General features: G+C 41.8%; 1 protein-coding gene across 2 annotated transcripts in view; it reads left to right on the forward strand.

Annotated features, from left to right (window-relative positions):
• The window catches only part of itpr3 (inositol 1,4,5-trisphosphate receptor, type 3), a 322,646-nt gene that overhangs the window by 18,371 nt on the left and 285,556 nt on the right, over positions 1-18,719 (forward strand). For both annotated transcript variants that reach the window (XM_078546659.1, XM_078546662.1), the window contains exon 2: positions 3,537-3,607. In XM_078546659.1, the coding sequence (XP_078402785.1) occupies positions 3,537-3,607 (71 nt within the window). The remainder of the gene's footprint in view (positions 1-3,536; positions 3,608-18,719) is intronic.

Here is an 18,719-nt window from a genome sequence, read left to right on the forward strand (position 1 = left end):
ACCCCCCCCCCCCCACCCCCACCCCCCACCCCCACCTTAAACCAGCTTATATTTCACCCCTCTCCTAATTTTACTCAGTTCTGTTGAAGGGTCATGAGGACTCAAAATGTCAACTTTATTCTTCTCCGCCGATGCTGCCAGACCTGCTGAGTTTTTCCAGGTAATTCTGTTTTTGTTTTGGATTTCCAGCATCCGCAGTTTTTTGTTTTTATCTTTTTTGTTTTTATCCATCATGATAATACTTGCTTTGGACAGACAACAGTTTCCACTGTACTTCTGCCATGAATCTTTTTAAGCGTTATAGTTTTAAGCATTTGGTAGCAGTGATTAACATGATTGAATTTACACATTCAGTTTGAGGGAGAGAAGAGTGGGTCTAAGACTACTCTTTTAAACTTAATCAAAGGCAATTATAAGGGTATGAAGACAGGAATGGCTAAAGTGAACTGGGAAATTTGTTTAAGGGGTAGGTCAGAAGAGATGCAGTAGAATACGTTTAAGGCAATATTTCATAACATTCAGCAAGGATACATTCCAGTGAGAAAGGGGAGAAGGATACATCTTTCGTGGCTAGCTAAGGAAGTTAAAGATAATATCGAACTGAGAGAAAAAGCGTACAATTCTGCAAAGGTGAGTGGCAGGCCAGGAGGTTGGACAGAAAACAAAATTCAGCAAAGAATGCTTAAAAAATTAATAAGGAGGGAAAAATTTAAGGACGAGAGAAAACTAGCTAAAAATATTTTTAAAAATAAATAAATTGAGCATTGGTGCTTTAGAAAGGGAGTTTGAGGAATTAATAATGGGAAATAAGGAAATGGGGGAAGCATTGAACAGATATTTTGTTATTGTCTTCATGTAAAAGACACAAATAACATCCAAGAAGTAATTGTAAATCAAGAGGTGAAAGGAAGGGAGGAACTTAAAGCAATTACTAGGGAAATGGTACTGAGAAAATTATTAGAACTAAAGGCTGACAAGTCCCCAGGTCCTGATGGACTTAATTGTAGGGTCTTAAAATAAGTGGCTGCTGAGATAGTAGATTATTGGTTTTAATTTTCCAAAATTCTAAATCCTGGAAAGGTCCCATCAGCTTGGAAAGTAGCAAATGTAACTTCTGTATTCAAGAAAAAAATAGAGAAAGTAGGAAGCTGCAGGCCAGTTAGCCTAACATCTGTAATCTATTATTAAGGAGGTTATAGTGGGGCACTTAGAAAATCTTAAATGTAATCAGACAGAGTCAGTGATTTTGCGAAAGATAAATAATTTTTGACTAATTTATTAGAGTTCTTTGAGGAAGTAACAAGCAGTGTGGATAAAGGGGAACCTGTAGATGTGATGTACTTGTATTTCCAGAAGGCATTTGACAAGGTGCCACATTAAAGCTTATTGCACAAAGTAAGAGCTCATGGTTTAGGCATGGATGGAGAGTTGGTTAGCTAACAGGAAACAGTTGGAATAAATGGGTCATTTTCAGGTTGGCAAGCTGTAACTAGTGGAGTGCCACAGGGATTTGTGCTGGGGCCTCAACTATTTACAATCTGTACCAATCACTTGCATGAAGGACCAAATGTCTGGTTGCTAAATTTGATGACACAAAGATAGGTAGGATAGTAAGTTGTAAGAAGTCTGCAAAGGAACTTAGATAGGTTAAGTGAGTGGGCAAAAAAATGGCAGATGGAGTACAATGTGGGAAAGTGTGAACTTGTTCACTTTGGCAGGAAGAAAAGAAAAGCAGTAATACTATTTAAATGAGAGAGATTGCAGAACTCTACGGTACAGAGGGACCTGAGTGTCCTGGTTCATGAATCACAAAAAGTTAGTTAGTATGCAAGTACAGGAAGTGATTAGGAAGGCAAATGGAATGTTGTCATTTATTGCAAGAAGAATGGAATATAAAAGCAGTGAAGTTTTGCCACAGTTGTACAGGGCGTTGGTAAGACCACATCTGGAGTAAAGTTTGACCTCCTTATTTAAGAAAGGATATAATTGCATTAGAAGCAGTGCAGAGAATATTTATTCCCCTGATTTCTGGGATGAAGGGGCTCATCTTACGAGGTAATGTTGGACAATTTGGGCCTGTATCGATTGAAGTTTAGAAGAATGAGAGTTGACCTTATTGAAATATATAAAACCCTGAGGGGACTTGACAGGTTGGGTGCTGAGAGGATGCTTCCCCCTTTTTAAGAGACTATAACTAGGGGACACAATTTAAAAATAAGGGGTCATCCATTTAAGAGGGAGATGGGGAGAAATTTTTCTGAGGGCCGTTAATCTGTGGAATTCTCTTCCCCAGAGAGGAGTGGAGGCAGGATCATTGAATATTTTTAAGGCTGAGTTAGATGGCTTCTTAACTGACAAAGGAGTCAAAGCGTATTGGAGGTAGATGGGGAAGTAGAGGCCACAATCAGATTGCCACATAATCAGCCATGATCTTATCAAATAGTGGAGCAGGCTGGAGGGGCTGAATGACCTACTCCTGCTCCTAATTTGTACGTTTGCATGCTCATATGTATAAAATTTGTATGTTCGTACGTATAATGACTTGTGAATGAGAAGTTTATGCCATAGAATTTAGAAAATGACGAAGCAAAATACAATATTGACAGCTTATGTCTGCCCCCACCAACAACTAACTCAGTGACTATGCTTACTTGCTGCATAATAATTTGGATTTGCATAATGAAGTCTGCTGCACATATTTAACCAGCATCCGTGAAAATTCTTTATTCACACAGATGGCTATTTTTAGAAACTGTTGGAAAAGTACATGTTATCTTGTTGTCATGCTGAGTGAGAAGGCAAGTGACTATAGAACACTAGCTTATTCTAAATGATTATCACCAATGACGACAATATCCAGCATAAATTGGGTAAACTGCAAATCACCTTGATCTGTTTATCTCTGTGATTTTTCAAGAATTCAATCAGTGTGCTCTTCCTAGAGAAGATCTCTCCATGTTGGATACTACCAACAACAACACCAACAACTTGCATTCATATAACATTCATATAAGCGCTTTTAATGAGTACAACAACACAAGGCACAGGGTGGGCAGTTTGTTGAGAGGAATATTGTTGTTTTATTTGGTTGTTTTTTTTGTTGGAACAATGCCGAAATGTTCAATTCAATAGTTTTGGACAGTGCTGCTATAGTGTATCTATTCTAAAATGAATTGCATTTAAAAAAAATTTAAGTTTTAATTTAGCCATTAATTTAATAATGTGAAATTCAACAATTTTAATGCAAGTTCCAATTGGTGTAATTATGTTGCTATTCCATTAAATGTTACTCATTTTACCAAGAAAACGACTTTTTAAATTACTCTTAGAGGTTCGAGCAACTACCAACATATTGACTGTGTATGGCCCTTGTTAGTGACCTCTTGAATTGTTTGTCTCAGTGATTCTTTACCTAAATGCACTTGGCTTCAGAGTATTTAAGAACCTAACATTATGAACACAACTTCTCAGATAGGTCCTATCTGGCAGAAACAGATTTTATTATATATTAAGAAATATCTATTTGTTTTTTGCAGATTGGTTGATGACAGATGTGTGATAGAACCAGGAGCTGGAGACCTGGAAAATCCTCCCAAAAAATTTAGAGGTAAATTTGGTTCATCATAACACCGTACAAAAAGATAAAAGGTGGTGGATAATGTGGTTGATAAGCAGGCCTACGCTATTTTTGTTTGTTAATTCACACAAAGAACAAACAGTATACTTTTTCAAAATAATCCTTTATTAGAATTATAATTATCAACTGCTTTAACATTTTGAAAATTTATCTTCAATTTTGTCAAATGTGTTATTCAGCCTTTTACAGTTGGGCGATTCTAGTCACAATATCATGGCGAAATGTTGTAAGTTTGTGCTGCAAATGATGGGATATGTCCATATTCTCATCAACATCAGCAGTCCCTTGATTCAAAGATGAAGTCTACTTAGGGTCACGAATTTCTGCCATGGGTCGTCATGTGACTGACCCTCAGGCCTTTCGACACATGGGGCAGGACGTCCCATGATGTAGCGAGATCTGGAGTGCAGGATTCGTTTCCTTTTCTTTCCTCTGCTGCCGGTCTGCCTCAGCATTAAGACATTGAGACTCGAGGCAAAGTGCAGCTTGATGGACATGTTGTAGCCATTCTGAACGATTGGCAGCAAGCTCCTCCCTGTCATTAATGTAATGCTGCCTCGTTTCAAGAAGAGTTTGAGTGTCCTTTAAGCATTTACTTTGTCATCCTCTGGAACGTGGGCTATTTGAGTGTTGGCGATATAGGACCTGGCATGGATGATGGTTTGTGGCCATCTGGGCAGAGTATCCAGTCTATCAAAGTTGATTTTGCAGGAGTTTTGCCTGAATGCCTGTGGAGCTGGCTTCAAAAAGGAGACTTGTTCGGACGTTTATTCGACTGACCTCCTATTGAATCCAGAGTGCAGCAGAGGCACCACTGATGGAATTTCTTTGGCACTCTTGTGTGTCACTGATGCACAGGCCCCAGTCTCATTGCAGTACAGGAGTATGGCGGCAACCACTGCTCTGTAAACAAGGACTATTGTTGACTTGCGGAGGTCTTTGTTGTCAAACAGAATCGCAGAATTGTGACAGCGTAGAAGGCGGCCATTTGCGTCTGAGCAGTTCACCTCGGGCCGCTCCCCCACCTTCTTCCTGTACTCTTGCACATTCTTCCTTTTTGGATAACAGCCTAATTCCCTTTTGAATGCCTTGATTGAACATGCAATATGCCCACACTCTCAAGCAGTGCATTCAAGACCCCAATCACTCGCTGCATGAAAAAGTTTTTCCTCAGATCACTTTTGCCAATTACTTTAAATCTGTACCCTCTTGTTCTCGATCCTTTCATGAGAGGAAACAGTTCCTCCCTATCTTCTCTGTCCAGGCCCCTCATGATTTTGAATACCTCTATCAAATCTGCTCTCAGCCTTCTCTTCAATCTATCTTTATAACTGAAGTTGCTCATCCCTGAACCATTCTCAATCTTTTCTGCGCTCTGCAATGCCTTCACAGCTTTCCTAAAGTGTGGGGCCAAGAACTGGATGCAATACCCCAGCTGAGGCTGGGCCAGTGTCTTATACAAGTTCGACATAACCTCCTTGCTTTTGTACTCTGTGCCCCTATTAATGAAGCCCAGGACACTGTATGCTTTACTAACCTTGCTCTCAACCTGTCCTGCCACCTTCAATGACTTATGCACATATACACCTAGGTCCCTCTGCTCCTACATCCACCTTTAGAATTGTACTCTAATTTATATTGTCTTTCTCAAAATGAACCACTTCACTTTTCCCCCCATTGAACATCATGTCACCCGTCTGCCTATTCCACCAACTTGTGTACGTTCTTTTGAAGTTCTACACTATCCTCTTCACAGTTCACAACACTTCCAAGTTTTGTGTCATCCACAAATTTTGAAATTGTGCCCTGTACGCCAAGATCTAGGCTGTTAACATATATCAGGGAGAGCAAAGGTCCCATTACTGACCCCTGGGGAATTCCACAACAAACCTTCCTGCAGCACAAAAAAACAACCATTAATCAGTGCTCTGTTTCCTGTCACTCAGCCAATTTTGTATCCACGTTGCTACTTTCCCTTCTATTCCATGAGCTGTAACTTTGTTCAGAAGGTCTGTTGTGCGGCACAGTATCAAAAGCCTTTTGGAAGTCCATGTACACCACATCAACAGCATTGCCCTCAGCAACCCTCTGTTACCTCTTTAAAAACTCCAGCCAGTTAATTAAACATGATTTCCCCTTGACAAATCCATGCTGGCTTTCCTTAGTTAACTGGCATTTGTCCATGTGACTATTTTGTCCTGAATTATTGAATGGAATATTGTGCTCTCAATGGTCGTGAGCTTGGAGGCGGGATGGTGGCGTACTGGAACCCTGCCACTTTACTGCCTCTGCCAGAATGAAGTTCTAGGTGGGAAGGCCCATGGTCGACCTTCCCTCTCTGCCATCTATTGGGGCCCTCAAGTGGCCAATTACTGACCACTCATAGGCCTTCTGCCATTGCCACTGGCATTAACTCAGCTGCAGGTGAGCCTGTCACCATGCTGTGTTCATGGCAGCTAGTACCATGCAGCCAGCTCGTTACCTCCAGGGATGGGGTAGTCCCTCAATCGAAGACACTTATCAAGTTCCAATAGCTGTTTAGAAATGAAGACCAAAACCGAGACAGACTCCTTCAGACAGAGTTTTATTGCTGGTCATAAAACTCTCCTCAGCCAACTAATGTGCTGTTATCCCTTTTATACAACCGAATGGGTACTTAGTTAAACAACCCAATAATTAGCAATTGAACTTCTTTAACTGTTTCCTTCCCTAACAGATTCCCCTCTTAAAAAGAAAGTAATCTTTAAGTTTATATAATCACACAAAAAATAATAGTAACAACAAACATCAATATACATTTTTCCATTCAATAAATTCACCTTATTCCCCTCCTTAAAAAGAGAACGCATAAATAGATAGGTTCACAGAAAAGGAGTATGATTTTTCTTAAAGAAAGAGATGTCCTTTTTTGAGGATTTTTAATAACTTCTTGGAGCTTGCTCCTCTTTTGGAGGAGCAGTCAGATAATTGGTAGCTGCTATCAATTCATTTGATCTTGGCAATCTCCTTATTCGCAAGCATTTGTTTTAAGCTTGCAATGTCAATTCACAATCTTTTCTCATTAACACACTTCGTGGAGTGAACATTTTCCCAAAGTGACTTATTATCTGTAAGACATTCTATACCATTCCCGAATACCCTTTTCCAATTAAAACTTCTGCCAGTATCTTTGATATAAAAAATGTCATATCTACTACCTTAACAAGGGCGAGAGTCTCTGATGCTAACGTACGTTTTACACCTCTTCATATCTTTTTAGATTCCCATTTGCCTTTTTCTCTCATGAGAAATATTATAAATCCTTCCACACTCGAAAATGCATCACATAGATTTGCATAAGATGCATCACTGAACACAGTTTCATTTTCTAACATCACCCAAAGATGAGAATTTCAAAACACGATGCTCCATTTTTAATTTTGTCAATGTTTTGTTTGCCCGAATGATTTCTCCAACCTTAGGATCGTCCGTTTTGAAGGGGTGGTAGTAGCTATTTGAAACAGTTGTCATTAATGGACTCAGAATGGAGTTTAAAATTGGAACCAAAACAGAATTACCTGGAAAAACTCAGCAGGTCTGGCAGCATCGGCGGAGAAGAAAAGAGTTGACGTTTCGAGTCCTCATGACCCTTCAACAGAACTGAATATAGTTAGGAGAGGGGTGAAATATAAGCAGGTTTAAGGTGGGGGGTGGAGGGGGGGGGTGGGGTGGGAGAGAAGTTGAGGGTGGGGTTGTAGGGACAAGCAAGCAGTGATAGGAGCAGATAATCAAAAGATGTCACAGACAAAAGGATCAAAGAGGTGTTGAAGGTGATGATATTATCTAAGAAAATGTGTTAATTAAGAATGGATGGCAGGACACTCAAGGTACAGCTCTAGTTGTGGTGGGGTGGAAAGACTGACAAGGTATTAGTTGTAGATTTAAAAATAATGGAAATAGGTGGGAAAAGAAAAATCTATATAAATTATTGAAAAAAACAAAAAGGAGGGGGAAGAAACGGGGTGGGGATGGGGGGAGAGAGTTTAAGATCTAAAGTTGTTGAATTCAATATTCAGCCCGGAAGGCTGTAAAGTGCCTAGCCGGAAGATGAGGTGCTGTTCCTCCAGTTTGCGTTGGGCTTCACTGGAACAATGCAGCAAGCCAAGGACAGACATGTGGGCAAGAGAGCAGGGTGGAGTGTTAAAATGGCAAGCGACAGGGAGGTTTGGGTCTTGCGGACAGACCGCAGGTGTTCTGCAAAGCGGTTGCCCAGTTTACATTTGGTCTCTCCAATGTAGAGGAGACCGCATTGGGAGCAACGAATGCAGTAGACTAAGTTAGGGGAAATGCAAGTGAAATGCTGCTTCACTTGAAAGGAGTGTTTGGGCCCTTGGACGGTGAGGAGAGAGGAAGTGAAGAGGCAGGTGTTGCATCTTCTGCGTGGGCATAGGGAGGTGCCATAGGTGGGGGTTGAGGAGTAGGGGGTGATGGAGGAGTGGACCAGGGTGTCCCGGAGGGAACGATCCCTACAGAATGCCGCCAGGGGGGGTGAAGGGAAGATGTGTGGTGGTGGCATCATGCTGGAGTTGGCGGAAATGGCGGAGGATGATCCTTTGAATGCGGAGGCTGGTGGGGTGATAAGTGAGGACAAGGGGGACTCTATCATGTTTCTGGGAGGGAGGAGAAGGCGTGAGGGCGGATGCGCGGGAGATGGGCCGGACATGGTTGAGGGCCCTGTCAACGACCGTGGGTGGAAAACCTCGGTTAAGGAAGAAGGAGGACATGTCAGAGGAACTGTTTTTGAAGGTAGTGTCATCAGAACAGATGCGACGGAGGCGAAGGTACTGAGAGAATGGGATGGTGTCCTTACAGGAGGCGGGGTGTGAGGAGCTGTAGTCGAGGTAGCTGTGGGAGTCGGTAGGCTTGTAATGGATATTGGTGGACAGTCTATCATCAGAAATTGAGACAGAGAGGTCAAGGAAGGGAAGGGAAGTGTCAGAGATGGACCATGTGAAAATGATGGAGGGGTGGAGATTGGAGGCAAAATTAATAAATTTTTCCAAGTCCAGACAAGAGCATGAAGCTGCACCGAAGTAATCATTGATGTACCGGAGAAAGAGTTGTGGAGGGGGCCGAAGTAGGACTGGAACAAGGAATGTTCCACATACCCCATAAAGAGACAGGCATAGCTGGGGCCCATGCGGGTACCCATAGCCACACCTTTTATTTGGAGGAAGTGAGAGGAGTTAAAGGAGAAATTGTTCAGTGTGAGAACAAGTTCAGCCAGACGGAGGAGAGTAGTGGTGGATGGGGATTGTTGGGGCCTCTGTTCAAGGAAGAAGCTAAGGGCCCTCAGACCATCCTGGTGGGGGATGGAGGTGTAGAGGGATTGGACGTCCATGGTGAAGAGGAAGCGGTTGGGGCCAGGGAACTGGAAATTGTTGATGTGACGTAAGGTGTCAGAGGAATCACGGATGTAGGTGGGAAGGGACTGGACAAGGGGAGAGAGTGGAAGTCAGGCTTCTGGTGCGTTTAAGTACATTGGATTGGAAATCAGGCAAAGAGGATCACATCCCTTTACATCAGCAATCCTACTTAGAGAACGTTAATCCCATTGCAATTAGTCGTGGTAGGGCTTCCCAGAAAGATACAGCGGCTTCTGAAATAGAAAAAGAGGAACTCTGAAGTCTAATTGGGCAACTTGATTGGCTAGGTAAACAAACAAGGTCAAACGTCAGTTTGAATTTGGCGAGCTCTAAGATACAATGTACATCCATCGGAAACTATTTTCAATCAGGGAGATATGGTATACCATAAGAGAAGGACTTAACGAATGGAAGGGCCTGGGAAAGGTTATTCGTAAAGATAGTAAAACAGTCACTTTACAACATGGGAACCAGACTATTCGGGTACACTCATCAGGGTTATTTGGCGCGGACTACAATTTTTTGGGTTCAGAAAGTGTTGTAGGAAGGGATGAGAAACCATGTACTTCTCATACTCCTATGCTGCATGATTGTGAGGGGTCTGGTTCCATCCCTTATTCCTGCACCCCTTAGCAACATTTTTAATCTTTGCGAAGCAGGGTGGGTAAACTGCCGGTGCAGTTTGAACACAATTTGCTTTTTGTCTTCTAAATTCCTATCCCCTGGTGCTAACAACATTTCTTTAATCTGCTTAGTAGAAAAGTTAGGTTTCATTAAAAGAATACAGTAGTGTACAGATTGCGTAAATTGTAAATCTACAGGTTTTCCAAATACAATGGCCTTGTCATTTTCCATGTCCAGCTTCATTTGCGCTTTCTTCATCAATGGTCTGCTCGACAGTAATGGTATTTCGCTAGACACTACAACAGTGCTGATGAAATGATTGACTCCAGCTATCTTACAGGGAATCAATACCCTTTTTAAAGATTTTAGGTTACTATCATCTCTGAATCCAAAACTGGTGGAACTCTCAAATTCTTATTCAATCCTTGTCATTTAAGGAATTCAGGTAGCATTTTAACCACTCTATTCCGCAGATCTATCTAGCACCGTACAGTTAAAGGACTGCAACAAAGACATTCATTGCTGGGCTGAAATTTCTTGTAACTAATACAATGTCCTCTCTTTGGTCAATATCTCCATCTTCTTGAGTCTTCGGTCTCATGTTTAATTTCAAACACCTTATTATCATTTGAGATAGTTCATTGCATACTGGCATTTTGAATCACACCTAAAACACCGATTGACCACACCCTGGGCATTTCTGGGGTTCATTCTTTTGTTGTAGATCCCTGATTCTTTTCTCCTGTCATAATTGTCAAATGTGTTTCTGTCCCCATTGTTTCTAGTTACAAATCTCCTTTCGTACTGATACCTGCATCCTGTTTCTAAACGATCTCGCCATCCCGTTAACATTGTGTCCTTCATTTTCTGTCTTACCACCGAATGGCTCATTTGCGCCATGAACACTGCTGGAAAGGAATGTTTTTCGAGGAATTTTTTTTTAAAAAGAGCTTCTGACATCTGTTCTAGCAGTGTGTGTCTTTCTGCAAACTTAACTCCCGTTAGAACTAGAAGCCTGTCCACATTCAATACTTTGGCACAGTCCAGTAACTTGAACGCCAGCTCTAAGTGGGGAATTTCTAGACGGGACCTTTGCAATCATGCGTATAGTCTACTGAATTCTATTATGTAATCTTCTATGGAATTTTCTTCCAACTTTCAAAATGTGTCAAAAATCAGAGCATGCTTCATTAGCACTTAATTAATCATCTTTTTGATAGATCTTATCCATAAAATCAAAATATGTTTCCAAACCTTCATCAGTGTCCAAATGCTCAGGCTCAACTCCAAAAATACTTTGCATCTTATTTTGCTTTTGTATGGTAACGCAAGTGCCAAGGCCATTCCCTGTTTTCTTTGGTAAGGACATAACCCATGTCCACATGATTACTTCATTCGTCCATTGTTCATAGGATTCACTCTCAGAACATAGGTGGATAATCAGACCCCAAAACCCTACATTTTGATTCAGCCAATTTCCTTTTTTTTGAATGACTCCAAACCACTCTGCTCTTATAAATTTAACTCCAAATACAGTCTTTTGTCTGAAGAAAGCTTAGTATCCAATCTTTTATTTACATGCAGCAACCGCCCTCTGATACCACCGTTAAGTTCCAATAGTTGTTTAGAAATGAAGACCAAAACCAAGACAGAGTTTTATTGCTTGTCATAAAACTCTCCTCCAAGCCAACTAGTCTCAGCTGTCATCCCTTTTATACAACAAAATGGGTACTTAGTTCAACAATCCAATAATTAGCTACTGAACTTCTTTAACTGTTTCCTTCCCTAAACACTCAGTGCCTGATTGAGGGCTTGACATTTGGTGGGGGGGATGAAGGGGGGCGGGGCAGGGAGTGCTGCTGGGGACCACCCCCCTGCCCTTGCTGCCGAGTCCCCTGCATCTCTCTCCTCTCCTTGGATGCATCTTATCCGGTCCTAGTGTCTTATTAACTTTATGTGGCAACAGCTTATTTAATACCCCCTCCTTATCAATTTTAAATCCTTCTAGCGTATTAATTACCTCCTCTTTCATCATGCCATGGGTAGCATTATCTTCTTTGGTAAACATAAATGCAAAGCACTCATTTAATATCTCAGCTATTCCGCTGCTTTCATGTATAAATCCCTAATCAGCCCGGCTCCTCCTTTTATCACCGTTTTACTATTTGTGTGCCTATAGAAGACTTTGGGATTCCATTTTATATTAGCTGCCAGTCTCTTTTCATACTCCCTCTTTGCTTCTCTTTTGTGTTTTTTCACTTCCCTTCTGAATCTTCTATATTCACCCTGGTTCTCCACTGTATTATCCACCTGACATCAGTCATAAGCATACTCTGTCTTCTTCATCTTAATCTCGATCTCTTTCGTCATCCAGGGAGCTATGGATTTGTTTACCCTACCTTTCCCCTTCAAGGGAATATACCTTGACTATTCCTGAACTATCTCTTCTTTGAAGGTCACCCATTGTTCAGTGACCATTTTTCCTGCCAACCTTTGTTCCCAATTTATTCGGCCCAGATCCATTCTTACCTCATTGAAGTTGGCTTTCCCCTGGTATATTATTCTTACTCTAGATTGTTCATTGACCTTTTCCATAGCCAAACAAAGCCATATGATACACTGTTCACTGCCCCCTAAATGTTCCCCTACTGATTTTTGATCCACTTGGCCCACCTCACCCCCATGAACCGGGTCCAGCAGTGCCTCCCTTCCTGTTGGACTGGAAACAAACTGCTGTAAAAAAAACTTAATGAAAGTACTCTAGGAACCCTTGCCGCTCTCTGCCCTTTACACTGCCACCATCCCAGTTTATATTTGGATAATTAAAGTCCCCCATTATAATTACTCTATAATTCTTGCACCTCTCTGCAATTTCCTTGCAATTTTGTTTTTTTTACGTCCTTAACTAGTTGGGTGGCCTATAGACCACACCAAGCAATGCAATTGCACCTTTTTTGCTCCTTAGCTCTAGCTAAATAGCCAATAGCCAAATATTAGTTTGTAGAAGGCCGTGCTTTTGCTGCTGACCTGGTGTTGGATTTTCTTATGAATAGTGACCTTTTGAGAGAGGTGGCAGCCAAGGTATGGGAAGTGCTCAACATATTCCAGAGTCTCTCCTTCAACATATATGTGAGGTAGAATATTTGGCTGACTGGGTGTGGGTTGATATGAGTTTCATTTTGGCAACATTCAAGGACAGGCCGAGTTTCTTGTATGCAGATTTGAAGAGATCAACAGTGGCTTGCAAATCTGATGCAGAGGGTGCAACAAAGCTGCAGTCAGCCGCAAACTGTAGATCATGTATTTTTATGGTGGCCAGTTTAGTTTTGGCACTAGGCGACTGAGGTTAAAGCGTTTTCTATCGAGACAGTATTTAATGCTGAGAGCAAGGGGCAGTTGATCTTTGAAGGGGTGAATAGCCACTGTCAGGTAGATTTAAATAGTGTGAGGGCTATCACACAGCCTTGCTTGACCCCGATCCGGATTTTAAAGGTGTCTGTTTCAGACCTCCCACTCAGTACAGTTGGGGTCATATTGTCGTGAAGTAATTGCAGGATTGTGATAGAGTTTCTTGGACATCCAAATCTTTGGAGCACAATGCATAGAGCCTCACAATTTACTGAGTCAAATGCTTTGGTCAGGTCGATGAATGCAATGAAGAGTTCCTGGTGTTCTCGACATTTTACTTGGATTTGTGTGGTGACAAAGGCCATGTTGGATGTTCCTCTGGGAGCTCTAAAGCCACCCTGTGTCTCTGGGAGGATTTCCTCAGTCATAGGAAGTAGGCAATTCAGGAAAATGTGTGTGAGGATTTTCCCTGCTATGGACAGGAGGGAAATTTCTTGATAGTTTCCACAGAAAGATTTATCTCCCTTCTTGAAGAATTGTCGCATTCTTGAAGTTTGGGGGAGTTCTTTTTACTCTCAAATCCATAGGATGAGTGCATGGAATCTTGAAGTGAGCAAAAATCCTCCAGCTTTGAAGATCTCAGCTGGAGTACTATTGGGGCCGCAGGCTTTGTCGTCTTTCATTCGTTTGGTTGCTTGTTGCAGCTCTCCCATTGATACTGGTTCACCCATGAATTCTACCACAGGGTGTGGGGAAATAACATGGAGAGTATCAGCTGCCACTGTGGATTCATGGTTGAGGAGTTGCTGAAAATGTTCTTTCCAAATGGCCAGATGGTATTGTCATCCTTGAGAAGAGAAAACCATCCTGTGAGCGAAGGGGATTTTGTCCATTTGACCTTGGTCACAGGTGGCCCTGGTGGCTTCAAAAAAAGCTTTGCGTGTCATGATGGTCAACATATTGTTTGATCCCTTGGCCTTTCTCTTCCCACTACCTATCCTTTCTCTTCCGGATTTGTTGTTGTGCAACAGCCTTGATCTGTTGGAATGCTGCATTCTGGACTTGCGACCCGGGGTTGTTCTGGCAGGCAATGAAGGCTGCTTGTTTTTGTTCCAGGAGGTCACATATTTGAGCACAACTTATGTCAAACCATTCCTGGTAATGACGAGGCTCGAACCCAATGGGCTGGATGTAGGAATCTAGAACAGCTGACTTCATTTGATCCCGCTGTTCTGGAATTGAATTAAACGTGTGAAGATTTTCCGAATTGGTCATGAACTGCTCTTGAAATTCCTCTCTTCAGTTGGGCTGCTTTAGGGCTGAGACATTAATCTTCTTCCTGTTGGACTTTTGGGCCTTGCAATGTCTTGGCGCTAGGTGGATGTTCATCACCGATTGGACAAGTCAATGATCTGTCCAGCTGGTATCAGATCTGCATGGATCGAGTGACACAGATATCACTTAGATCTTTGACCCAAACAATGACAAAGTCCAGGAGGTGCCAATGGTTTCATCTAGGATGCCTCCATTTGCACTTGTCCTGCTGATGGAAGAGTGTGTTTGTTATAATGAGCCCATGCTCAGCACACTTTGTCAGCAGGAGAACGCTATTTGCACTAATTGCTTTTCCCACCCCATTTCTCCCAGTTTTTCCACTCCAGACATCGGAATTGCGGCCAACCCTGGCATTGAAGTCCCCTGAAGGATGATCTTTTCTTCTTTTGAGATGGCAGTAAGGACTTCATTAAGGTCAAAATATAACTTTTCCTTAACATCTTCATTGGAGTCAAGGGTCGGGGTGTAAGCGCTGATGATGGCGGCATATTGCTTATGACTGAACTGTAGGTGAAATGTCATGAGTCTTTCATTTATACAATTGGGGAGTTCTGGCTGTTCATCAAACATCCTATTCTAGGTGGCAGAACCAACTTAGTGGACATGAGGCTCGCCGTCAGCCTTTCCTTTCCAATAGAAGCTATGTCCGTAAGACCATAAGACATAGGAGCAGAAATTAGGCCATTCGGCCCATCGAGTCTGCTCCGCCATTCAATCATGGCTGATAAGTTTCTCAACCCTATTCTCCCGCCTTCTCCCCGTAACCTTTGATCCCCTTACCAATCAAGAACCTATCTATCTTGGTCTCAAATACACTCAATGACCTGGCCTCCACAGCCTTCTGTGGCAATGTGTACCCCTGTTCGTTCATTCAGCTGTCCCTCCCCAGGAAGATGGGTTTCGCTGAGGGCGGTGATGTCAATTTGGATTCTTGGTAGGTCATGTGATACAATTGCAGTTCTTTCTGGGCAGTCACTCTTGACATTATCCAAGTGTGTTCTAACATTTAAAGTTGCAAAATTTAACGTTTTCTTTCTTTGACCACAAAGATGGTGATCCCACAGGGTGTGGTTCCCCAGCTAGGAGAAAGTGGGACAGCCTATATTTAAGGCCCCTTTTCTAGACCTCTCTGCATTTGGGGTGAGCAGAGACTATCCTGAGGAGGACTGCTCTGTCACAGATATTGCTGTCCAAAGACACCTCTGTCCAAACATGCATCTGTCGCTTGTGGGCAGATTTTTGACTAGGGAATCCCAGGTTCACTAGGTTCACAGCTTTATCCCTGTAGCCAATGCTCCATCACCACAGGATTTTGCAATTGTATCAAGTGACCTACGAAGACTCCAAGTTGACATCACCGCCCTCAGCGAAACCCACCTTCCTGGAGAGGGACAGCTGAATGAACAAACAGGGGGATACACCTTCTATTGGAAAGGAAAGGCTGACGGTGAGCAAATGGACCCTGGTAGAAGCCTGCATGTGACTCTGTTTAACATGGGGACTTGGGGTGCCATCATGGCCCTCACAATTTAGACAGGTTGGTGATCAGATTTCGGTGATACGTCAAATGATGATATTGGGACCACCTTATTGCTGCTGCCATCTTCTCCCTTTTCAGACAGTGAGACGCAGAGTCTTCCTTCGCCTGTTCTGTCTTTGAGGGCTTTTTGGACTGCATTCTGTCTGGCACTGCCCTCCGGCCCCCTCGACCTTGCCGCCATGGTTAGCCCTACCAGTAGCAAAGTGTCCCAGTGGCATTGCTGAAGGGATTGTCAAAGCACACAAGCCTCTCCGCCATGTCAAGGTGGTGATCCACAGAGAAGCCATATATCTAAAATATACTCATGCAACCTTTAACCTGCAGTCTAAATACCAGAAGATATCAAACCAATCTGTACCCTTTTTTAAGATATTTTGAAAAACCAGAAAGGATTTCTACTATATGCATCTAATGCTTATAGATGCTAAAATTGAGTCTACTTTTGACCCATCTTAAACTAACTAGCTCCGTGTTAATCATTCACAAACCAAACCAATTACTTACACAACTGGGTAAATTGATTAATTCCTAATTGCTAGGATGGAGTCAGGTGCACTTTCTTAACACATTTATGACAACAGAGGCTTATCTGTCTTAAAGCAAGCATGTTGCTTGCTCTGTTCAATTGCAATCCTTAAATGGTTACCATCACAATGTAGAACAATTTTGAATAGGGACCCTTACTCCTGTAGCATTGCAGGCTGGAGGGAGTCATCCAGCCTGACTGTCAGCCCCTCTTCCACAGCTACATTTGCAGCCAGGTGACCCTGGAGAGGGAGCACGTGGTGTCCACCAGCAGGCTTGAGGCCTTCTGTGACTGGTGGGCGCCACGTGGGCTGGGATGCATCATCAGCCCCAGAAGCACCATTTTAATTTGATTTTGTAAGTTTCCTTTGATAAAAGCAAAAAACTGCAGATGCTGGAAATCCAAAACAGAAACAAAAATACTTGGAAAAACTCAGCAGGTCTGGCAGCATCTGCGTGGAGGAGAACACAGTTAACGTTTCAAGTCCGAATGACCCTTCAACAGAACTAAGTAAAAATAGAAGAAAGGTGAAATATAAGCTGGTTTAAGGGGGGGGTGGTGGGACAAGTAGAGCTGGATAGAGGGCCAGTGATAGGTGGAGATAACCAAAAGATGTCACAGACAAAAGGACAAAGAGGTGTTGAAGGTGGTGATATTATCTAAGGAATGTGCTGATTAAGGGTAGAAAGCAGGACAAGCAAGGTACAGATAGCTCTAGTGGGGGTGGGGTGAAGGAATCGAAAAAGGCTGATAGGTAGAGATAAAACAATGGCTGGAAATACATTTAAAAATAATGGAAATAGGTGGGAAAAGAAAAATCTATATAAATTATTGGGAAAAAAAGGGGGGGATCGGAAAGGGGGTGATGTTTTGTTTTAGTTACAGTGCCCCATCAGGGGCTGACAACCCCTTTAATCAGTTTATTTTATTGATTTTTGGCTTTATTAAAAATATATAACACAGTAAAGGATTATAAAAGGTATTTAGGTAGATATTATTATGAATAGATAGAATTTAAATTATTGTAGCTACAAATGCGAGGTGTCGTCATTGGTTAATTGTGTTTTGCTTTACAACATCTGTGCTCAGCATTCAGGATCACTGTATGGTTTAACAAGGTTAGGTTTACAATTTGCATTCAATACTGGTGACCAAATCAATGGCTTTGAAAATGCAGCTGACACCATGGTAAAGTGTAACAGCATTCACCAATTATCCACTCAATAAATTAGCCTTTTAATTTTCTACGGTCAATAGTAGTTGTGATCATCATCTCTCTTTGGCTGTCTTTTTCTTGTTTTTGCTAAAGTAACCTTGCACTTATTCAATTTCTCTGCTATAGTATCAGCATTTATATCTCCTGTTCTCAGACAGTTCAAGGATTATATAACAGTATGAGTTAAACATGACTGTTCTTAACCTTCTGGTTGTCGCTCCACATTTGCTGTATTTGAAGACCCGTTTCTTAAGCTTCTACAACATCCTAAGCCTTGTGCAACTTATTAAAACCTTCTGGTTTGGGTTTTCAAAGGTCAAAATTTATGCACTTAAAAAAAAGACCTCATTTTCTCCTGCACCCCAACCCCCACCAATTTGATTATTTGAACGAGCAAGGTGATTCTTCCTACTACATGAATCCCTTCTAAGGTGGCATTCAATTTAGATAGATACACATGCCATGCACTGTAACGGCCCAATTTTGACATAAAGAAAAGGTAGAAAACTTTAATTTGTATAGCACCCTTTATGATCTCAGGATTTGCCAAAGTGCTTTACAACCAATGAAAAACTTTAGAAGTGCAGTCTCTGTTATAATGTAGGAGTGTAATGTTGTAATGGAAGTAGTTAACAGCTAAATGCTAAAAAAGTCCCTTTCTTTTCTCTGCCTAAAATCATGATAACAAGACAGTGGACTAGAAAATAAGTCCCTCCGAAGCATACTGCTATATATTATTTACCCAGATAGCACAGTCAGTCTATCTCATCTTTTTCTGGTTCCTTGATCAGTCTGAATTCCAATATTGATCCTTTTGGTTTTCCCAGAATTCACTCGTGGTTTAAACGATCACTTTTTAGGCCAGTTTCCTTATCATTTAATCATTTTCATTTGCTTTCATTTGCTTTCATTTGGAGTTCAACTTTTGAAGTAATAGTTATATGGTACTTAGAAAAAAAAGAGTAGCAAATATTTGTCAGTATGTTATCAGTTTCATTTAACTTTGGTATTATGAATTCCTTTCTATTGCAGTTCTCATAAAGCATCATTATCTCTCTTTATTTGCACCAGCCAGATTCAAGTGCATG

Source organism: Cetorhinus maximus, chromosome 8, assembly GCF_964194155.1.
Source record: "Cetorhinus maximus chromosome 8, sCetMax3.hap1.1, whole genome shotgun sequence".
NCBI classification, from domain to species: domain Eukaryota; kingdom Metazoa; phylum Chordata; class Chondrichthyes; order Lamniformes; family Cetorhinidae; genus Cetorhinus; species Cetorhinus maximus.